The following is a 24,851-nucleotide window of genomic DNA, read 5'->3' as shown; positions in this document are numbered from 1 at the left end:
CTAGTGGTTTTTGGCAGGAGGGGATTGAAAAAAATATTTAAGTTTTTTCGTTTAGAAATAAGAAAGTAGCCTCATGACAAAAATTGTAAATATAAAAAAATTGCCTGAGGAAAAAAATATTTGAATTTGTATGCATGTAATAATATTAATTCAGAACATATAAATATTAAATGGAGAAACTTACACATTGATCTAAAAATCCATAATTACAATGGAATATTTTAATGTATACTCTTAGGAAATGAAAAACACAATAATATTTCTTAGCATACGAGTGTCTGTTAAACAGTTAATAAAATGTTTCTAAGAAAAAACTACAGAAGCACTCATTAGAGAAAAAATGCACAAACTTTCAATCATGTACAATCAGATGATTCAAAGTATTTTGATGGATTAAGCTCAACTATGAGTAAAAGGAAACACCCAGAATCTGCCTGATATGAGCAAGCTGCCGATTCTCACATGGAAGCACTTGATCAGAGCAGTCACTTCTCAGTGCAGCAAAGGAACAAACTCCAACATGGTTCGTTTGGACAGTACCATTGTAGCTGTCATAGTAGAATCAGGAACACATGGTCACTAGTGGTATTAACAAAACAAGGTGTTTACTGTACAAATTAGACCTTATATAAATACAATCTAGAGAAGAGTGGAGTTAGTGCTTCAGAGAACATTCTCAATGATGACAGTCTACATTTGTTGCCTGGTGGACACATGAAGGCTTACAGGAGAATCCAAACTGCACTGGATCTTTCACGTTGAACTTTGGAGACAACTGTGGAAGCCTAGAGCTGAAATCAAATGGAAGTCAAGCAGACACTGGTGGTTTTGAGGATATTCTTGATTAGCAGGGCAAAGAATGAGGAAAATGGTCTGGAAGCAAGTGTTCACAAAGGCCCTATACATCTGTCTGTCTTATCTATACAGGTGACTCCAAAACCTGCCTAATCCTATTTCACTTCTGTGTTCCAAGTTTCATGTAAGATAGGATTTGGTGAATTCTAACATGGAAATATAAAGGCAATAGATTGTAGAAAACGTCGTTCACACATTACGTTGATGTAACAGTCAAGAAAGATCATCTCTAACTCTAGATGTTATTGTCCTATCACAATTCTCCCTTCTTAATGCAAAATCCACAGCCCAAATCCCAAACAGAAGAAATGATAAAGAGTAAGGGACAATATGTTAGAATAATAATTCACAGGAGACTATGTGATGAACTTTGCATATTTACACATTTATGTCAAACATATATTGGCAAGGAAAACAAAATAAGGCTCTTCAGGCCGATGAAAAGGTAGTTTTCTGTATATATACACATATATTTCACTTTTCTTTTTTAACAGAAATATTATTTATTTATATATATATATATATATATATATATATATATATATATATATATGTGGTAAAAGTACTTGTCACGGGAGACCAGTAGGAAAAAAACAAACAAATACCAAAGTGTCATTTTTCAATGATCCTTTCCTAACAGATCAATTACAGGATTATGTAAAAATTAAATCTACTTGCATGTTAGAGATACACTTCAATTCACCCATGGATCTAACAGACTTCAAAATAGAAGCACAAAATTTTTACTGACTAAAGGAAAAAAATGACCTATTAAACTTAGTAACTCTTGCTTAAACAGTAACTACAGAATTATCTCACTTCAATATTTACTTGCAAAAGTAAGTAGAACTCCATACTACAGAGAATTACTTAAAGAATAAGTAATAAAGATCATATATGTATAATGTTTATAACATTTCTTTCATATCGTGAAATTTCTAGAGTATCCTACATGAATTAATTTTCACTGGACTACCCATATTATTACAATAATATGATTTAATGCTGATGCACTTTTAACACTACTTTGAAAATATTTGTTAAAATTAAAAACCTTGTCTTATTTTTCAGTTATACAGTTTCTATTCAGTATACATTCTCACATGATTTTGTAGGGATTTGAGGCAAGTGAAGGTTTTCCTATATTGTTTACATTCAATAGAATTTTCTCCACTGTGTTTTTGTTTGTTTAATGGCTTCCCAAGGAAATGAGACAGATGGAGGCTTTTCCACATTCTATATGTATCTATACAGTATCTCTCCAGTGTGCATTCTTACGTGTCCATGAAATCCTCTCCCACATTCCTTATATTCATAGACTTTCTCTTAAGTATGAGTTCTTTCATGATTTCGTAAAGAACTGGGACGACTGAAGGCTTTACTACAATTTTTACATTGATAGGGTTTCTCCCCGGTGTGAGTTCTTTCGTGTGTTCGTAATGAACTAGGACAATCGAAGGCCTTCCCACATTCCTTACATTTACAAGGTCCATCTCCAGTGTGCTTTATCATATGTCTTTGAACATTAGAGAGAGAAATGAAGGCTTTCCCACATTCCTTACATTCATAGGGTTTCTCTCCACTGTGAGCTCTTTCATGTTTTTGAATGGAACTGAGATAAGTGAAGGCTTTACCACATTGCTTACATTCATAGGGTTTCTCCCCAGTATGACTTCTTTCATGCTTTTGAAGTGAACAGGGAAAACTGAAGGCTTTACCACATTCCTTACATTTGTGAGGTTTTTTCCTAGTGTGAGTTTTTTCATGATTTTGAAGGGACCTGGGAGTACTAAAGGACTTACCACATTCCTTACATTCATATGGCTTTTCTCCACTATGTGTGCTTTCATGATACCGAAAGTAATTGGGACAATCAAAGACTTTCCCACACTCCTTACACTTATAAGGCCCATCTCCGGTGTGCTTCATCATGTGTCTTCGAAAGTTGGTGAGAGAACTTAAGGCTTTCCCACATTCCTTACATTCATAGGGTTTCTCTCCAGTATGATTTCTTTCATGTTTTCGAAAGTAACTTGGACAACTGAAGGCTTTCCCACATTCCTTACATTCATAGAGTTTCTCTCCAGTATGACTTCGTTCATGTTTTCGAAAATAATTTGGACAACTGAAGGCTTTACCACATTTTTTACATTCATAGGGCTTTTCTCCACTGTGTCTCCTTTCATGACTTCGAAAGGATCTGGGACAACTGAAGGCTTTACCACACTGCTTACATTCATAGGGTTTCTCTCCAGTATGAATTCTTTTATGTTTTCTAAAGTAACTTGGACAACTGAAAGCTTTGCCACATTTTTTACATTCATAGGGCTTTTCTCCACTGTGTATCCTTTCATGACTTCGAAAGGATGTGGGACAGCTAAAGGCTTTACCACATTGCTTACATTCATAAGGTTTCTCTCCAGTATGAGTTCTTTCATGTTTTCTAAAGTAATTAGGACAACTGAAAGCTTTACCACATTGCTTACATTCATACGGTTTCTCTCCTGTGTGAGATATTTCATGAATTCGACAGTAACTGAGACAACTGAAAGCTTTACCACAGTGCTTACATACATAGGGTTTCAATCCAGTGTGAATCCTTTCATGCCTTCGAATGGATTGGCGATACTTGAAGGCTTTCCCACATTCTTTACATTTATATGGCTTTTCTTCATATTCCTGATACTCATATGGTTTGGGTGTAGTGTGAGATTTCATGTGGCTATTAAACAATGACTGATTCATGAAGACTTGTCCACACACACTGCATTCACATAGTTTCATTCCAGTCGTTTTCTCTTTCTCATTATGAATTGGAATGTGGCTGAAGGTTTTTACATACTGACCACCTTCTTTACTGTTACCCAGTCTCTCTACTATATGACTGCTGTAAAAAGTGAAAAGCATATTTTCAGTATCTTATTTACTAATAATTTTATATTAAGTTATTACAATGGCACTTTTTACCATAATAAAAGAAAGTGTAAATTTTCAGTGCTTTCTGGTTGTTTGAAAGTAAATATGCTAAATGCTCAGCAAAAGGGCTCACCCATAGCTATTATCAAAACAGTGTATTCATAAATGGCGTTTCAAAATACTGTTTCCAAATGTACTATTTTTGAAACTAAACATCTAAACCACATTTGAATAAAAAAATTTGATGAAAATATTCCAAGGATAGGTCAATTTGAAACTTGGCTGATTTGTTTTATTAATATATGCTGTTTTTAAAATTTTATGACATACTAAGATTCTCTTGTAGGATATTGCTTTCTTTTGTGTGACTCACCTTAAATTTAAATTTGTCCCATGCTTTTCAAAGTGATCTTCAATGTCTTTGCATATTTCTCCTAAAATGCAGACCAGGAAAAATCATTATAAACTATAACACCTTATAGAAAAATTGTTACATAACAACTCCATGATGAGCTGTGATCGTGCCTGGTTTATTTACCAATGTATTCCCTCTCCACATTTCACTCCTTAGAACTCCACTGATGAACATGCAACACTGGTTTTGGTGTTTGTTTTTTTTTGTTTGTTTTTCAATTACAGTTGACATTCAATATTGTTTCATATTAGTTTCAGGTGTACAGCATAGTGGTTAGACATTTATATAATTTATGCAGTGATCCCTCTGATTAGTACCCACCTTGCATTATATTTAATTGCAACACTGGTTTTCTAATTGACTAAGCAATTAAGAATGTTGTCATCCCTACCAATTGAAGCCAGGTTCCTGAAGGTTTCCCGCATCACATCTCTGTAGAGTTTCTTCTGTGAAGGATCCAGCAGAGCCCACTCCTCCAGGGTGAACTTCACACTCACATCCTCAAAGGCCACTGAATCCTAAAACATCCCAAATATGTATACAGGAGAATGGGTGATATGAACAGCACTAGGAATCTATACTCAATTCATAGAAATTCACATATGACTTTGTTGACAGAACTATTACTTATTGGCCACACTCACTTCCTCATAAATTTAATAGCATCATGAACACAAGGAATGTATTGCTACATTTTTTATTGTGATCACGTCAGTATTCATTGCTGTCTAATATCAGAATACAGAGCACCTTGGAGAAATGAGAAAAATGCTATACAAATGAAAGAAATATTTCCAGTTGAAGCATATCAATGAAAGAAATATTTCCAGTTGAAGCACATCAATTTATTGTAAAACAAACAAACAATAAAAAACCTCTTCCATCTTTTTTTCTTTTTTTTTCTTTTTTTATGATTTTATTGGGGAAAGGGAACAGGACTTTATTGGGGAACAGTGTGTACTTCCAGGACTTTTTCCAAGTCAAGTTGTTGTCCTTTCAATCTTAGTTGTGGAGGGCACAGCTTAGCTCCAGGTCCAGTTGCCATTGTTAGTTGCAGGGGGCACAGCCCACCATCCCTTGTGGGAGTGGAACTGGCAGCCTTGTGGTTGAGAGGATGCGCTCCAACCAACTGAGCCATCTGGGAGCTCAGTGGCAGCTCAGCTCAATGTGCTGTGTTCAATCTTAGTTGCAGGGGATGGAGCCCACCATCCCTTGCAGGAGTCGAGGAGTCGAACCGGCAACCTTGTGGTTGAGAGCCCACTGGCCCATGTGGGAATCGACCCGGCAGCCTTCAGCATTAGGAGCACAGAGCTCCAACCGCCTGAGCCACCAGGCCGGCCCCATCTCCTTCTTTAATACCCACCATGTCACTCATGACTCCATAAAGCACAGTATCATATCTGCATGAGGTTTTAATGAATAAAAAACACATGAAGACTTGGAAACTTTTTCTTCTCATCACCAAACATAAGAGGCCAGGAGGCCTGTGGAATCTAACTTGTAACAAGATCAAGTTGACCATAGGGTCCTAAAGTACTCCAGGTTATTAAAAGTAGTCAGATCCAGTTGACTGAATGAAAATATTCTTGTAGAGCAGTATGAATTATAATTGGTTTGTAAAATATTTATCACAGAATCAGTTTTACCTTCTTTGCTCTGTCTCATTTCATGGGGCCAGGAAGTTATTTGGAAGATAAAGCTCAAAGACAAGGAAGAAGGCATGACAACTTAGATATCCCCCAAATCCCTATACTCATGAGCCTCAGGGTTACTTCCCACCCACTTTTAGAACATATAGGCATGCACACTGAGATGATAAAAATCACAGAGAAGAGGTCTTCCCAGCAGAATCATAACACTGTAAGCTGGGCCTGATGACCTTGAGGAACAAGTTAAGACATGGAATTTGCAAGGGAGTTCACTGAAGTCCCCGATGATTTGATGACTAATTTGTACATGGTTATAAAATACAAAAAGAGTTCAACAGTGCTTAAAAAACAACAACCCATAAAAATCCCCTTTCTCTAATTTCAGCAACAAGTGATACCCAACCAGCCACTATAGAGGCTCTCCTCCCAACTTCTCTCATTTCCAGGTTCCCACGTGAACACAGCAGCATGACCACCCATTCTGAGGATAGGAATACCAAGTGGCATAAGTGCCTAAATGATGTGTAGGGAACAGAGAAAAGGCTTCCACTCAGCAATTCTGATGGTAGAATTCACCTATTTGGCAGAGCAACAGCAAAACAAGAACACCTCTCTTGTTGTGGGTCCAGGGAGTAAGATGCACTGCCTGGCTCAGCCCTAATTACTCTTTCTATAGCAGATCGGTAGTGCTTACTCATAAAAAAGCCCTACTACCTAGTGTGCAGGAGAAGTGAACATTAGCAGGCCCAAGATTATACATATCTTTACAAACTCTGGGTAACAAAGTTTGTCCTTTGCTGGTACACGGGAACCAGAATTTCAAGAGTGATCCCACCACCCTTATAGATAACAGTGCCTCAGTGTGCCTAAAGCGTTTATGCAAACAATATGGTATATGGTATAAGATAAACTCCTGTTTTGTGTAGTTTACACATTCGTCAGACAGTGCTGACATGATTATCCCCCAGAAAACACTCTGGGCACTGAGTCTCTACTGAGCTTCCCTGGTAGATAGTAATTCAGACATGTACTCACAACTTCTTGAAGAACTGAGCCCATCCTGTGTGGTTACATTAAGAGACAACATTTGGAAGCTTGCTCCTGATTTCTTCCAGACAAAATTTAATTCAGTACCAAACAACATTAATAAATAATACTGAATGATCCTCAAGGAAAATTTAAAATTTTTTTTCTTGGATAATATCAAATAGAATGATAGGATGGCACGTGTTCTTAGAAAGAATTCAGCAGTCACCCAGATGTCACGTTTCCCAAATAATATCTTTATAAAGTTCCATTAAGCCCCAAAACAGACTCTTCAGTAGTCAACAAAAACTACTCCTTCAAACCTAGTAGGAAAGACAAATGTCCAAAAATGGACAGTCTTCTAAAGAACAAAGTGACAGCCTATCTAGCATACATCAAGGGTTTTTAAGCTACAGTAATCCAGACAGTACACTATTAACAGAGAGATAAACAAGCAGATCAAAAGAAAGAAAAGGGTCTTCCATGGGCCAGCATTTAATATATAAAGTTGATCAAGGACAGAATAGGTATTATAGAACAGGGGCAAATATCAGGAATACTTGAATACGTGGGGCAAGGACAAACTGTTATCTAATTGGAAAAATGCATTGTATTCCCTTCTATTCCATGGACAATAGCCAATTCACTGTAGATTTAAATGTGCAAAATGAAATTAGGACACTTTTAAGTCATGTATTGACACAAGAATAGGGAGAATTTTGTCATATAAGAAAAAGAGTAAGCCATAAAGCTAGAGACTAACAAATTCAAATATATTAAAATTAAGGTAATTAAAAGACAATGAAGTGGGAAAAAAGTGTCAGAAATACGTGCAATATAAAAGGTTTAGTTTGCAGTGTAAAAATGAACACAAATTAAAAATGGAAAATGACATGAAACATTTAAGAGATGATTATAAAAAACAATATATGAAAAATGTCCATCACCTTAGTCATGAAGTAATAGACAAAATGTCCAGGAGCTACCATTTCACAGTGATTAGAACAAAAATTAGTCAACTGAATAATTCACAGTGTTGAATCACTGGGCACAAATCACTAAACTACGCACAAATGGGGAGTCAAGGGATATACTCCAGTGCTGTTGCCTGTAAATTTAAACTTGATCACTATTTACAGCAATTTTTCAACAATGTCCACAGAATTTTATGTGTATTTGAACGTGGAGATTCAGGACAGCATGTACTACTATCAAGAGATCTGGAGGATTTATCCATTAAAAAAATAAGGCAAAGTGTATTGCAAAATATGAACATGATACATATTTTATAACTGTTAAGGTCACCTGCACAGGCAGGTGGACCCCCACCTGCAATTTGGTTTAGATGTATAATACTGACGATAACACACAAATGCCGAGAAGGTATAAAAGGGTTTATTATTTCCATAATGGAAGTGTCTGGGGAGGGCAGGGCAGACCTCTCAAGCAGGTATGAAATGATGACAGAGAGCAAAGAAAGGAGCCTTATTGAGGTTGGGGGTGGGCTAGGGAGAGACTTCGGGTACAGGTGCAGGGCCTCCTGTGGCTTGAATAACTTTCTAAAACCAAAGGAAGGAGCACCTGGGCTTTCTTATCACCAGGTACAGATATGGGGCACAAGGGGATGAAGGTGCGATGAAGGTTTAAAATTGTCGGCCATAAACATCAAAAAAGGAGACAGAGACTTTCATGTAAGGAGTTTAGAAGCTGGCTTCAGCCCTCAGAAGAAAAAAGCCAAGAAACTTAAAATCACTTAGTTCAGAGAACTGAGGGCACATGGCAAACTGCTGTCTCCATAATTAGGAAGAAAGACAAATAAGTAGCTATTTAAAAATATGCCCAGAATATTCCCTTTTTCTTAACAAGTCACGTCCTCAAAACAACCTGTTTTACAACAGCAGAACTGATGGGATTTCCCCAAAGCCTAACTGACCTGGTGGGACAGAAATAGGCAACTTGAATCTCTTTTAGCCATTTCTGCCCTAACAGGTGGGACATTTCTGAGATGATAGGATTTTTTTCTCCTCCTGAACCAAGTATGTAGTATTTTTTCCAACGCCACTTTTAGAACTCTATGTCACCAAGTAAGTGTCCAAACAGCTCAATTCCGTGCTAGCACTAACTACCCAGAGTTCAGGTTAGGCTCCACAGATTAGATCTCAGTCCCACACACTGCCCCTACTTCAGATGCCAGCCACAAATGGAGTGCCCAGGCTACTGACATTTCTGCTCAGCCATCTACAAATTCATAGATTTCCTTCACACCCTGTCAGGTTTGGTAACTTACTAAAACAATTCTGAGAAGTCAGTAAAGCCTTTTACTTCCTATTACAGTATTGGTTTAGTGCAAAAGACACAAATCAGGAATAGCTAAGTGGAAAAGATGCATAGAGCAGAGGAGGGCAAGGGTGTGGATTAAGGGAATTGAGACGAAGTTAAGGGAGTTGAACTTCCCAGAACCTGGATGTGTTCACCAACCCAAAAACTCTCGGAATCCTCCTTTAAGTGTCCTGATGGAGGTTTCATTACATGGGTATGATTTATTAAAGCATGGGCCATTGGTGATGAAGTTACTCTCCAGCCCTTCCCGTCTCCCCACAGGCTAGGAGACTGGGGCTGAAAGTTCCAAGTCTCTATGAAGGCTTGGTATTTGTGGAGTCCAACCCTCATCCTGAAGCCATCTAGGAGCTGGCCAAGAGTTGTCTCATTAAAACTAAAGACATGCTGTCACTCTTACCACTAAAGTAAGTCCAAGAGCTTCAAGAGGTTTTTGTTAGGAACTGGGGACAAAGAGGAAATACCTTTCTTATTACATCACAGAAGGTTACACCAAGGTACACAGGCTCATAAAGGATTGAGACCAAATCACTGGACTAGAGAATGTTCCCCTCTGCCCACACCTACCTCTGCATCAAGTGGACTCTTGTTTAATATCAGCAATTAGAGGTCCAAGATGGTGGTGGTGTAGGAGATCACTCAACTCGCGCCCCTCCATGAGCAAGCTCAAATATACATATATAGATAGAGAGAAATTACTCCTGCAAGACAACTGAGGGTTGAATGAAGAGCTTCTAAACAGCAAAGGAGACAAAGAGACCAAATAGAAAAGGTTGGGAAATCACGAGCCCTCAGGAAATGGAAGAAACTCTCAAGAGGTACCAGTGAGCACCACTGTTTACCTCTCCCTCCTCTTCGATGGGGGCAGAAGCTCTATTCCAGTGCTTTGGCCTACCTGCAAGATCACCTCAGTGGGTCCACAGCTACACTGCTGAGAGCCTTTTGCCTCCAAACAGAGGGAGCAAGCAGGAACAACAGGGTATTGCCACAGCACCTGGCCTTCCTGCTGGGAGCCATCTAGCCTAGCAGGCCAGTGCCCCAGGCGCCTTAAGCACCTGCCCAGCTCCAACTGCCTTCCCCAAACTACCTGGCACATAAAGCCTACATAGGGGTTGCTTCTACATGGGACTTCTTTCTATACAGATGAGAAAGACTGTATAGAAAACGTTGGGTCACCATGGGAGTTCTCCAGGGACTGCAGGAATTACCGGAATCTGAGGTACCAGTCAGTGAGCACCATTGTTTACACGCCCCTCCACCTCCATAGTGTGGGCAGGGGCTCTATTCAGGTGCTGTGGCCTAACTGCGGTCACTATAGCACATTCCTGGACACATTGCCCGAGCACATTTTGGTCCTGGACAAAGGGAGCCAACAGGATTGACAAGGCATTACTACATGCACCTGGCCTCCCCACCTGGAGCCTCTCTGGCTTGGTAGGCCAGTACCCCAGACAGCACCTCAGGCACCTGATCAGCTCCTACCAGCCTGCCAAAAGCACCCACCAGACACAGCCTACACAGAGGCCACATCTACATAAAGCCGGTTTTTCAAGGCTGGAAGAGATACCTGTTTTATATTTATAAACATAGAAAGTCAAACAAAATGAAAAGACAGAAGACTATCTTTCAAATGAAGGAATAAGAAAAATTCCCCAGAAAAACCCCTACGGAAATGGAGATAAATAATTTGCCTGATAAAGAATTTAAAAAAATGGCCATAACGATGCTCACTAAACTTAAAAGTGGAATAGAGGAACTTACAGGGAACTTCAATGAAGAGTTATAAAGTATAATAACTAAGCAGCCCTGAAGAATACAATAACTGAAATAAAAAACACATTAAAAGGGATCAACAGAAGATTAGCTAATACAAAAGAACAGATCAGCAACTTACGAGACACACTAGTGAAAGTCAGCCAATCAGAAGAGCAAAAGGAAAGAAGAATTTAAAAAATAAAATAAGGGTAGTTTAAGGGACCTTTGGGATACCATCAAGCACTCAAACATTTGCATTATAAGGATCCCAGAAGGAAAAGAAAAAGGAATAGAAACTTTATTTAAAGAAATAATGGCTGAAAACTTTCCTAACCTGCAAAAAGAAACAGACATCCAGGTGCAGGAAGTACAAAGAGTTCCAAACAAGATGAACCCAAACCCACACTGAGATATACTGTAATTAAAATGGTGAAAGTTAAAGAGACGATCTTGAAAGAAACAAAAGGAAAACAAGTTATATACAAAGGAAACCCAATAAGGCTACCAGCTGATTTCTCATAAGCAACTTTACAGACCAGAAGGAAGTGGCAGTACATCTTTAAAGTTCAGGAAGCTACAACCTAGAATACCTTACCCAGCAGGGTTATCATTCAGAATTGGAGGATAGTGTTTCCTAGACAGGCAAAAACTAAAGGAGCTCATCATCATTAAACCAGCTTTACAAGAAGTGTTAAAGGGTCTTCTTTAAGCAGAAAAGGAAAGGCCATAACCAGAAATAAGAAAATATGAGAAAGGAAAAATCTTCACAGATAAAGCCAAATATTTAATAAATACAGCAAATCAGACATTTAAAAAGCTACTACAAAGGTCAGAAGAAAAAAGTATCAAACTCAACTCAAACTACAGTAGTTAGGAAATATATAACACAAAAAGCATGAAGGAGTAAAAATGTAATCCTTATAGAATATATTCAAACTTAAATGCCTATCAGCTTGAAATAGGCTGCTATAGATATAGAATGATATATGTAAACCTCATGGTAACCACAAACCAAAAACTTACAACAAGATATACAAAGAATAAAAAAAAAAGGAACCCTAGAAAAACACTAAGGAAAACCAGCAAACCACAAGGGAAGAGATCAAGAGAAAAAAGGAACAGAGAACTATAAAAACCCAAAATGTTTTTTAACAAAATGGCAATAAGTATATACTTATCAATAGTTACTTTAAGTGTAAATGGCTTAAGTGCTCCAATAAAAACACAAAGGATGGCTGAATGGATTAAAAAAAACCATCTACATGCTGCTTATAAGAAACTTACTTCAAATTGAAAAACAGACTCGGGGTGGCCAGTTAGCTCAGTTGGTTAGAGCACAGTGCTCTTAACAACAAGGTTGTCGGTTCGATCCCTGCATGGGCCACTGTGAGCTGCGCCCTCCACAACTAGATTGAAACAACTACTTGACTTGGAGCTCATGGGTCCTGGGAAAACATATTTAAAAGACAAACTTAAAGTGAAGGGATGGAAAAAGATATTCCATGGAAATAATAACGAAAAGAAAGCTGGGGTAGCAATACTCATATCAGACAAAATAGACTTTAAAACAATAAACTATAAAAGGAAACAAAGAAGGAAATTACATAATTATAAAGGGGTCAATCCAAGAAGAGGCTATATCAATTGTAAAACATTTCTACAAACCTAACATAGAAGCACCTAAATATAATACATAAAGTAATTATTAATGGACATAAAGGGAGAAATAATTCCACAGTAATGCAATAATAGTAGGTGATTTTATTACCCCATTCACACCAACGGATAGATCATCCAGAGAGAAAATTAATAAGGAAATAATGACCTTAAATGTCACATTAGACCATATCGACCTAATAGACATTTTAAAAATATTTCATCCAAAAACTGCAGAATACACATTTCTTTTCCAAGTGTACATGGAACATTATCCAGGCAGGTCACATATTAAATCACAGAACAAGCCTCAATAAATTCGAGAAGATTAAAATCATATCAAGCATCTTTTCTGATCACATGGCATGAAACCAGGAATCAACTACAGGAAAAAAATTGGGAAAAACACAAATACATGGAGACTGAACAACATGCTACTAAACAACCAATGGATCAAAAACGAAATAAAACAGGCTATCAAAAACTATCTGGAAACAAATGAAAATGAAAACACAATTTTTCAAAATTTATTGGATGCATCAAAAACAGTCTAAGAGGAAACTATAGCTATACAAGCCTACCTCAAGAAACAAGAAAACTCCCAAATAAATAATCTAATTCTGTATCCAAAGGAACTAGAAAAAGAAAAAAACAAAACCCAAAGTAAACAGAAGGAAGGAAATAGTTCAGATCAGAGCAGAAATAAATGAAATAGAAATTTAAAAAATAGAAAAGATCAATAAAACTAAGGGTTGGTTCTTTGAAAAGATAAATAAGATTGACAAACCTGTAGCCAAACTCATCAAGAAAGAAAGAGATAGAGCTCAAATAAATAAAATCACAAAGTCATAACTGACACCACAGAAATACAAAGAATCATTATAGAATATTACGAACAATTATGTGCCAACAAATTTGACAATCCAGAAGAAATGGATACATTTCTAGAAGTATATCATCTTCCATGACTGAAGCAGGAAGAAATACAAAATCTAAACAGACCAGTTACTACCAATGAAATTGAAGCAGTAATTAAAAAATCTCCCAACAAATAAAAGTCTAGGACCCGATGACTTCACAGGTGAATTCTACCAAACATTCAAAGAAGAATTAATACCCATCCTTCTTATTACTATTTCAAAAAAAAAAAAAATTTGAAGAGGAAGGAACGCTTCCAAATTCATTCTACAAGGCCAGCATTACCCTGATACCAAAACCAAAGACATTACAAGAAAAACAAAACAAATAAACAAACAAAAACCAAAACATTACAGGCCAATATTCTTGATGAAATAGATGAAAAAATTCTCAACAAAATATTAGCAAACCAGATTCAACAATACATTAAAAGGATTATACACTATGACCAAGGGGGATTCATCCCAGGGATGCAAGGATGGTTCAACATCTATAAATGAATGTGATACATCACATAAACAAAATAAAGGAAAATATCGATGATCATCTTGATAGATGCAGAAAAAGCAATTGACAAAATTCAACATTCTTTTATGATAAAAACTCTCAACAAAGTGGTTATAGAAGAAGAACTATATCTCAATATAATAATAAAGGCTACATATGACAAACACACAGCTAATATCACACTCAGCAGCGAAAATCTGAAAGCTTTCCCAGAAAGATGAGGAACAAAACAAGGATGCCCACTATCACTACTTCTATTCAACATAATACTGGAAGTCCTAGCCACAGTGATCAGATAAGAAAAAGAAATAAAAGGCATCCAAAATGGAAAGGAAGAAGTAAAGCTCTCCTTACTTGCAGGTGACATAATACTATATATAGAAAACACTATAGGTTCCACCAAAAAATTATTAGAGCTAATAAATGACTTCAGTAAAGATGAAGAATACAGAATCAATGTACAGAACTCAGTTGTGTTTCTATACACTAATAATGAATGACCAGAAGGAGAAATTAAGAAAGCAATCCCATTTATAATTGCATCAAAAAGCATAAAATACCTAGGAATAAATTTAACCAAAGAAGTGAAAAACCTGTACTCTGAAAACTGTAAGATATTAAAGAAAGAAACTGAAGAAAATAAATGAAAGGATATACTTTGCTCATGGATTGGAAGGATTAATATAGTTAAAATGTCCTTACTACCTAAAGCAATATACAGATTCAATGCAATTCCCGTTCAAACACTAATGACATTCTTCTCAGAATTGGAACAGCTGATCCTAAAATTTATATGGAACCACAAAAGATCAACAAAATAGCCAACAAATAGCCAACAAAATCTTGAGAAAAAAAGCAAAGTAGGAGGTATCATGGTCCCTGATACCAAACTGTACTACAAATCTATAATGACCAAAACAGTATGGTACTGCATAAAAACAGACATATAGAGCAATGAAATAGAATAGAGAGCCCCAAAACAAATCCTCGCTTTTATGGTCAATTAATCTACAACAAAGGAGGGAAGAATATACAATGGGGTAAGGACAGTCTCTTTAATAAGTATTGTTGGCAAAACTGGACAGATATATGTAAAAAAATTAAATCGGACAACTTTCTTACACCTATACAAAACTAAACTCAAAATGGACTAAAGACTTAACTGGAAGACCTGAAACCATAAAACTCTTAGAAGAAAACATAGGCAGTAAACTCTCTGACATCACTCTTAGCACTATCTTTTTGTATATGTCTCCTTGGGCAAGGGAAACAAAAGAAAAAAGTAAATAAATGGGACTGCATCAAACTAAAACGTTTTGCACAGCGAAGGAAACAATCAACAAAATGAAAAGACAACCTGCTGAATGGGAAAAGATATTCACAAATAATATATACAATATGGATAAATATCCAAAATACACAAGGAACTCATATAACTTAACACTGAAAAAAACAAACAATTCAATTAAAAAAATGGGCAGAGGAACTGAATAGACATTTCTCCAAGGAAGACATACAGATGGTAAATAGATATATGAAAAGATGCTCAACATCACTAATCATCAGGGAAATTCAAATTAAAATTACAATGAGATATCACCTCATGCCTGTCAGCATGGCCATCGATAAATCATCAAGCGACAAGTGTTGGGGAGGATGTGGAGGAAAGGGAACCCTCGTGCACTATTGGTGGGATTGAAGATTGGTGCAGCCACTATGGAAAACAGTATGGAGGTTCTTCAGAAACTTAAAAAACACACACACACATGCACACACACACACACACACACACACACGGGGGGGGGGGGGGGAGAAAGAGAGAAAGAGAGAGAGAGAGAGAGAGAGAGAGAGAGAGAGAGAGAGAGAGAGAGAGACTACATTGAAAGAACTATGGCTTTCCAGTAACATCAGGAAGAAGGCAAAATGTCCTCTCTCACCACTTCTAGTCAACTTTGTACTGGAATTCTTAGGTAATGCAATAACAACAAAAACAGGAAATAAAAGGTATGCAGATTGGGAAGCAAAAAATAAAACTGTCTTTGTGGCATATGACAAGATTGTCTAAGGAGAAACTCACAAAGAACCCTAAATAAGAAAACCCCTTGAATTGATAAGAGAATAGAAAAAGGTTAAAGGATGAAAGATTAATATACAATTGCTTTCTATAGATCCTCACAAATATACTGAACTGATCTTTGATGAAGGACCAAAGGCAAGTCAATGGGAATACAACGTCTTTACAACAAATAGTACAGGAAAAACTAGACATTCATAAGCAAAGAAAAAGAAGGGAATAAAAGAATCTATAAACAAATTTTACATCTTTCACAAAAATGAATTAAAAATGGATCATAGATTTAGTTAGTGTAAAATGCAAAACTACAAAACTTCTAGAACAGGAGAAAATAAAAGTGACCTTGGGTTTGGTGATTAATTTTTAGATGCAACAACAAAAGCAAGATCCAAGATAGAAAAAAAAAAAAAGATAAGTCTGCTACAACAAAATGTAAACTCCTGTTCAGTATCCAAACATAGTATTAAGAGAGTGAAAACACAAGCCACGGAATGGCAGAAAAATGTTTGGAAATCCACTTACCTGATAAAGAACTGATATCCAAAATATCCAGAGAACTCTTAAAACTCAACAAAAAGAAGACAAACAACCCACTTAAAAATAGGTAAAAGATCAGAACACACACTTCACCATGATATACAGATAATAAATAAGCACATGAAAAGATGCTGAAAATCATGTCAGTAGGAAATTGCAAGTCAAAGAAGAATGAGCTATCACCAGACATTTATTAAAATGGTTAAAATTAAAAACACTGAGAACACCAAACAATGGTAAAGATGGAGAGCAACAGGAACCCTCATTCATTGCTGGTAGGAATGGAAAATGGTTCACCTACACTGGAAGAAAGGCAGTTTCTTAAAACTTAGCCTACTCTTACCATACGAAGCAGCAATCATGCTTCCCCAAATTTACCCAAAAGAGATGAAAACTTATGTTCACAAAAAAAGCATGCACATGTATGTTTATAGGAGCTTTATGCATAATTTTCAAGAGTTAGAGGTAACAAGGATAACATCAATAGAAGAATGGATAAACAATCACTGGTACATCTATATTCTTCCATGACGAAAAGAAATGAGGTTATCAAGTCAAAAAGACATGGAGAAATCTTAAAATCATGTTGCTAAGTTAAAGAAGCCACTATGACAAGGTGACACAGTACATGATTCCAAGCATATAACATTCTGGAGAAGATAAAAGTATAAGACACTAAAAGATACTTGGTTGCCAGGGATTTAGGGGTAGGGGGAAGGATGAATGAATAGGTGGAGCACAAGGGATTTTGAGGACAGTGAAAGTATTCTATAGTAGTCCCTACTTATCCACAGTTTCCCTTTCCAGGGTTTCAGTTGACCCACGGTCAACTGCAGTCCAAGAATATTAAATGGAAAATTCTAGAAATAAACAATTCGTAAGTTTTAAATCGTGTGCCGTTCGGAGTAGTGTGATGAAATCTTGGGCTGTCCCACTCCATCCCACCCTGGACATGAATCATCCTTTTGTCCAGCAAATCCGTGATGTAGACAATCCCTGCATGTTAGTCACTTAGTAGCCAACTCTATTATCAGATTGACTGCCAAAGTATCACATTGCTGTATTCAAGTGAACCTTATTTTACTTAATAGTGGCCCCAAAGCACAAGAGCAGTGATGCCGGCAATTCATGCATGCCAAAGAGAAGCCGGAAAGTGTTTCCTTTAGGGGTGAAAAGGTAAAAAGTTTTCAACTAAAAAAAAATTAAAAAAAAAAAATTGTATGCTGAGATTGCTAACATCTACACTGAGAATGAATCTTCTATCTGAAATTTTGAACCTGAAAAAGAAATCCATCCTAGTTTTGCTGTCACACTTCAAAGTGCAAAAGTTATGGCCACAATGCGTGGTAAGTGCTTAGTTAAGATGGAAAAGTCACTACATTTGTGAATGGAAGACATAAACAACAACAAAAAACATTCCAATTGATGGCAACATATTGTACCACAGGTTTGTATGTATAGGGAAAACAGACTATATAGGGTTTGGTACTATCCAAAGTTTCAGGCATCCACTGTGGGTCTTGGAATGTACCCCCGTGGGTAACGGGGGACCACTAGATATGATACAGAAATGACAGAGACATGTCGTTTTATATTAGCCAAAGACCAGAGATTGTATGACACAAAGATTCAACCTTAATCTAAACTATGGACTTTCATGAATCAAAGTTGGCTCATCAAATGTAACAAATGTGCCGTAGGATTCCGAGATTTAAATATATCTGTGTGGAGGCAGAGGGGTTATGTGGGAAGTCTCTGTACTTTCTGATCAAGTTTTCTGTAAACATAACTGCTTTTAAAGAAGAAGTCTACTAGGAAAAAAGAAGATGAGCATTAATACTCATCCTGATGATTAACTGATGACAGAGAGACCATCTTCCATTCAGTTAATTTGAACTTATTTCAATAAGTTCATTTCAATAATTTCAAGCCATTATGGTTCCATGAGGCCTGCACCTGAGACTTGGAAGAGAGGAGAAACTTCCATTGAATGAGAGACCAGCCCAGAATACTCTGAGGAGTCCATTGAGTCCTTTTCTTACTATCAGTAGTGTCTGGAACTCCCACGTGGAGGAGTGTCCTGGAGATGCCTTGTGTTGTGTCCTAAGTGCAGAGACAAGTGTTACTTTAATTTATTTGTATATTGAAGGTAGTAACTGAGGCAAGATTCCCAGAGCTCTTATACCACAGAGGGGCAACTCTTAGAGAATCGCTCAAGAATAGTAAACACTTGGAGATAGGACCAATTGTCGGTCGGTGCTAAGATGACTACTTGATGTGTCATCAGTTGTGATGACCGCTGGGTCTGGTCCTTCATCAGAGATGTCTCATTAAGACAGGAAAGCAGCAATTCTACCCGAGCTCCATCATGTACGAATGTGGTGATGTCATCCCTAAAGTCTACGAACTCCCATTGCTTTAAAGTCAGGTAACCCTAATGAGCTCCCCAGGGAGCCTCGGGGTCTGGGAAAGGGGTGACCTCCTTCAGCACCTTGGCACCTTGTAAGAGGCTGAGGAGAGGGAAGGCCACTCCCTCCTGCAGACAGGATATTCCAGAGGGTCCAGGTTTGGCTCTATCATGTCTCAAGGGGGTCTCGGTAGCCATGCCGAGCCATTGGGGTGCTGTTTCCAGGTCCCACTGCTGGATAGGTGCTCAGGGCTATCTACTTTCAGGACAGCCCATAAATAGAGGTGACTGCAGCTCTAATGACATACAGTGTGGGGCCTAGTGCAGGTTCTTGCACCACAAGCCTATGGACAACTCCAGGTCATCATGGGCCACCTGGGGACGCACGAGAGGAGGTCGGTGTAGCTTCTATGGAAAAGGAGCGTCTTAGGGCACTAACAGGAGTGCTGACTAGATGGCAATTTGAAGAGTCTCCAGCCTTTTGTGGCAGGGGTGCCCATTCACAGTGGCAAATTTGCAAGTAAGAGCATAAATGGGCTCGAGTAAAATTTGTAAACCAGGAATATGTTGTCTCCAGAACAACAAAAGAACCTAGATGTTGTGGGTGCTGAGGGAACAACAGCTATTTCTTTATGATGTCAGGGAGGGAGCGGGTCTCAGATTATCAAATAATATCCAAAAGTTTGACAGAGTTGTCAGGACCTCACATGATATGCATTGCAATGTCCCATCCACTTTCTACTAGCTCCTTTTTTCAATATTGTATGCCCTGAGTGTCCTAAGAGGAGGTGACATTAATGTAATGTCCTACCTGTGTTCTTGAGAAGCCAGGATGCAGTTCGGATCTTGCCTGCAATGACTGTGTGGGATGGCAAAGCTGGTGAAGACCCGTGAGGATAGCCCACTAAAGGTGTATCATGTCCCTTCAGAGGTGACAGCCAAGTGCAGCTGAGAGGCTGTTGACATAGGCACTGAACAGACCAGACCTCACCAAGTCTGGGACAGCAGGATATTTACCAGTTGATGAGTAGTTGGAGTCAGCAGTATCCACAATGTTGGGGACTGGGAAGAGCGTTGTTTGGTGCAACCACAGACTCAGGTTGTGATAAGCCATTGAGATGTCATTCATTCTTTCCAGATTTAGTAACAGGACAAATTGGGCTGCGAAAAGGAGCAGTGGGAGTAATCAAGCCTTCACTAACTAGGTTTTATATATGGTTTTCAGTCTTTCAAGGCCCTGTGTAGTTTACATTAGGCCATATTAATTGATTTATTTGGTGGGTAAGGTCCTTGAGGTCCTACTTTATAAAGCCAATCTGTAAGTGGCAAAGACTTCCTTTAATTTTAAGTCATGAAATCATTGGTTCAGATCTTCCCTCCTCAGTGTGGGATATTTTAGGAAAACAGGTGCTATAACCACGGAGAATTTAGGCAAGACCATAGTTCTGATGGTTAAGGAGAAACACTGTCCTGTTTTTATATTGTTCTCTATATTACATTCATTAACCTCTTCTAAGCTCATCAGCGGTAACTTGCTTAAATATAGTGGGATCCCAGGTATAACTGTAATTTGAGAGCTAGTATTAACTGCTTGAAAAATTTCTGAGTTAGTGCGTTATGGCAGATAGAAAAATTAATGCAGACTGTATGTTACAGAGGCCCCAAAGCCAAGCAGTATATTTTAATGTTTTGCTATGTAAAATTTTTTAGTATATTTTGGATTTCCAATAGGGTCAAATTGTGGACCTCTGTTTCAGTATTTTATCTATTATTTCCTTCCTCCTGACCTACTCTGTTTTGTTTCTTCATCACTGGATAACTTGCGGGGAGGGGGTGCCTCTCTATCCTGGTATTTAACTTGTTTCTGCTGAGAGGATCAAAACAGTACCATCAGGGTTAGGAGCCTCTCCAGGACAAATGGTTTGTTCTGTAGGGTTTAAGGACCCTCGGCTTAAGAAAGGTTTGAACTAATCCCTTGGCTGTGCCCCAGTGGGGCCATGAGTGTTGTCCCCTTAACTCTGAAGGTCAGGATCTGGGCTGCAGTAGAGGCAGGGGCAGCAGCAGCAGAGGCACTGAGGGGTCCTGGGGAGCCCTCTGGGATTAGTGACTCAGCCCATTGCCTACTGGCTGCCCTCTCTAATACAGAGAAAGCCCGGCAAAGAAATATGACCCAGGATCACTTTAGGGAAGGCGCCAGTCCCATATGCCTGCTCCCAAATGCCTAGAAATTCTCGAAACTGCCCTCTCCGGTCGACTGCAAATAGAACTGGGGTTGGGTGAGGTCAACACTGCCCCACGGGCACAGCTCACAGCACCAGCTCCCCAGCACCCAGCAGCCCACAGTGCGGCCGCCATCAGGCAGCAGAGCAGGTGAGCAAGTCAGAGCAAGAGAAGACAGACCCACAGGGTGGTCATGTGGGATGTGCTGCTCAAAGTGACAACTGTTGTACACCTGAAACTAACATAATATTTTATGTCAACTGTAATTGAAAAATAAGTTTAAAAAATTGTTATGGTCATCTGCAGAGGGCGGGCTCCCATGCTGCTGGCGTGGTTCCCCCCACACATACCAAGAGGGTAGGGAAAGGCTTGGGACTCACATACTAGAGGTCTCAGGAGAGGGCAAGATGGACTCTCAAGCAGCTCTGAAATGGCTTCAGGAAGCAGGAAAAGGAGCCTGGCCAGCGTGTCCACTGCCATTGGGGACGGGACCAGGGCAAGAGTCCTGCTCACTGACATGGGCTAGTGTGCCTCTCCAGGATCTCCTGCCTGGTCTAGAGGAGAGACCACCCAGGCTTTCCCATCAGCTTGTCCAGGTGGGGGCACAAGGGGCAGAGGGAGTGAGCCGTCCAACATCCAAAAAATGTGGAGTCTACTGCTCATTAGAAAAACAAAGGTGTGTAAAAAAATAATGCATTTGTAATTGTTTGATTTATATACAGAAACACTAACAGGAGGCTCAAGAAATGATCAAAACTGTGTATTTGGTGGTGGCTGAAATAACAGTTATGGAATGGGCCAGGATGTGTTAACATAAGATTTAAACATAAGATTTCTTACGTTAGACTTCCTATCTTACAGATTTTTAAGAAAAGAAAACCCAGAAACTTATGTATATTTTATTATTTAACAGTCTTTAATTTTATCTTTTGTACATGAGAAACCATTCTAATTCCTTTGAGCATTAGAGGTTAGAAATATGTAAACCATACAAAATGAAAATGTTCAAATCTCTTGCTAACTAAAAGGATATGCGGAGTCCTCCTTCGTCCTTCCCCTATATCTCACACTTGGGGGTATTTTCAGGAGTAGGTAGAATATTAGAATGCCACAGGGGTTTGAGTTTAGCTCCTTAAATATAAGAGGATTGTCAAAGATTTACATAAGTTTTCAGTAGTTTTCTTCACATCAATTACAAGAGGAATTTAATTGTTTTAGTTTTTTTAATTTTCAATGTGCTCTAGGGATATGATATGTACATACAAAAAAATGATCTAAAAATAAAAAATGTACATCAGAACTTCAATGCATTCATCTCACATCTTCAGGTTCTTTTTCTAAACAGAACAAAAACTCTATTTGGTTCCACAGTTTTCTTGCTTTCCTCACCTCTTATCTCTCAGTCATCTTCTAGTTTCAGAGCCCAAGTGCTTAGGGAAACCAGAGCCAAAGGGCTGCTCTATTCAGGAGATAAAGGATCCAAAGGAAAGAAACACAAGTATTGGAATCAGCTCACATAAGCAGCCTGCTTCCCACAGGACAGAATGAAAGCCACTTTCAGAAGGTTCCATATTCTGGACACTGAAGGTTGAGACAGAACCCCTAGAGTGGGTCAGTCCCTGGGGAAGGAGGGAGGGACACCTAAGCAGCCCCAGGAATGAACTCTGGGACCTCCACACACGCTCTGCCCTACCATAAGCCTGGAGGCGCTCCCTCCCCCAGGCTTCCATTCTCACAACTAAGGAAACTCTCAGCCTGATTCAGTTTATATTCTGAATGAACTTCCAAATTCACAAACCCTTTGTCCACAAGACAGAACACCTGATCTTCACAGACTTTCTCACTATGCAAATTACACTCTGAGCGCACCTGCACTGTGGATGCAAAACTCAACTGTGTCTAAATATGCTGAGGCCTAAGAAACCATAACCTCAGAAAGGGCGTCATCCACCCCCCATTGTGCACGGTGCACCCCCAGCTTTCCAGGGCTGCAACTTCTCTCAGCGTAAAGGCCCGTCAATGGTGGGTGTGAGCAGGAAGGACGCCTGCAGGGGAGGCTCCCCAGGAAGAACCACTGGGCCTTCAAGTACTTCCCTTTGCAGCTCAAGGGGCCTTAGCTTAGATCCCTGCCCTCAGGTCTCTATCCCCCACTGGAGTAGCTTTGGACCACCATTGATATTTTAAAAGATACAAACACGGTGTTTGGACAATCCATAAATAAAGTGAATATATCTTTTCAAGGTGACAAACCCAGGAAGGGAAGTGCTGACAAGACATCACCCAGGAAAGTTTCAAGGTGGAATCTCCACCCGAAGGATTTCCCCTAAGATGTGTGTGCCCAAGAAAGATCCTAGGAGGTCAGGCACAAGGATTTCATGCAGCCTGAGTTCCAAGTGGTTATTTACCACTTTTCTTTCACATAAAAGATTCACAAACAAAAAATAAACCGTATTAAAAGGGCGATCCATTGACTCTGGAAAAATGATAAACAATTAAAATATGCACCCCAGGTGCATTTGAAATGCACCTCGAAGGGCAAATAGGTGATGACTGAGTCGAAGGGAACTTGGCGTTTGTAATTCGGGGAAGGATTTGGAAATTTAAGGATTTACTGCCACCCTAGGAAGAAGACTGGCGGGGGCAGTCACGGTCGTGGATTTCAGGCCCTGCTTCCCAAACATTTGGAAAACTCAAGAGAAAATGGATGTCCCCGGGAGAGAAAGGAGGAACTGGGGACCCCCACAGCTCTTCTCACGCACGAACCCCCAGAGAGCGAGTCACCATTGTCCCCTGATGACCCTCCCTGTGGTCACCTTACCATCTGGGGAGACGCGAGGCTCCGGGCGCAGAGCCCCCCAGACAGGCTCCGGGGCCGAAATCGCCCCCTCGCAGTGACCAGAGAGAACGCCAGGCGTCCCGGCAGCCGGCCTAGCCCCCACGCTGCGTGTCGGAGGGGACTGAGGTCTGAGAAGCAGCTCCCCGGACTCCGGACTTGACCTTGGGGAGGCCGGGTCCTGCTACAGCCAGTGCCAACCATCCCCTCGTACCAGCCTCCGAACCCCGGCCCCGCATACTCACCATTTCTAGGTTTCCTCAGTCCCCCGGCGTCCTCCCTACGATTCCCGGTAACGGTACAGGTTAAAATGCGAAGGAGCCTGCGGCAAAGCAACCTGGGACCTTTAAGGGCGGACAACCCTCGAGGATGGCCGGAGCAAGCAGGACGTCCGGGCTGGTCGAGGACCGTCGCCCCACCCACCTGCTCCGAGGCCGGCCCTGATTGGACAGTTCGAAAGGCCTTGCTCTTTCGCGCCTGAGTGACAGCCGACCAGAGCTTTTGTGACTGTGCAGAAGGCCAGCTTGGAACTCGTCCTCTGGGGGACTTGTGCATTGATATATAAGGCTGCGAGGCCACGCGTGGAACTGTGACCCCTTTTTACAAGTACAGACACTTAAAAGTCACCTCACCATGTGTAATACTTAGTCTGACTCTATTTTGATCTTTTACTGTTGACCGCGTTGAGTCTTCCACCCATCGCTTCCCCACCCCGACTCATTTCGTACTTTAAAAAATCCTGTGGC

General features: G+C 39.5%; 1 protein-coding gene across 1 annotated transcript; it reads right to left on the bottom strand.

The window, feature by feature from the left end:
- Window positions 1-1,411: 1,411 nt before the first annotated feature.
- On the bottom strand, window positions 1,412-24,511 carry LOC117037906 (zinc finger protein 709). Its single transcript, XM_033134430.1, has 4 exons — window positions 24,351-24,511; window positions 4,578-4,704; window positions 4,153-4,205; window positions 1,412-3,744 (listed from the first exon to the last, which is right to left on the bottom strand). Exons 1-4 carry the CDS (start codon window positions 24,351-24,353, stop codon window positions 2,182-2,184), a joined length of 1,746 nt encoding a protein of 581 aa, XP_032990321.1. The 5' UTR covers window positions 24,354-24,511; the 3' UTR covers window positions 1,412-2,181.
- Between the last annotated feature and the right edge of the window lie 340 nt (window positions 24,512-24,851).

Source organism: Rhinolophus ferrumequinum, chromosome 18, assembly GCF_004115265.2.
Source record: "Rhinolophus ferrumequinum isolate MPI-CBG mRhiFer1 chromosome 18, mRhiFer1_v1.p, whole genome shotgun sequence".
Lineage (NCBI taxonomy): Eukaryota > Metazoa > Chordata > Mammalia > Chiroptera > Rhinolophidae > Rhinolophus > Rhinolophus ferrumequinum.
The sequence above is the reverse complement of the archived record's forward strand: the minus strand, read 5'-3'. Positions and strand labels throughout refer to the sequence as shown.

Coding starts and splice junctions, on each gene's coding strand:
- LOC117037906 (XM_033134430.1), bottom strand. Junction 4,206..4,577: donor CAGGAACCTGGCTTCAATTG/GTAGGGATGACA, acceptor TCTGCATTTTAG/GAGAAATATGCAAAGACATT. Junction 3,745..4,152: donor AAAAGCATGGGACAAATTTA/AATTTAAGGTGA, acceptor TTCACTTTTTAC/AGCAGTCATATAGTAGAGAG.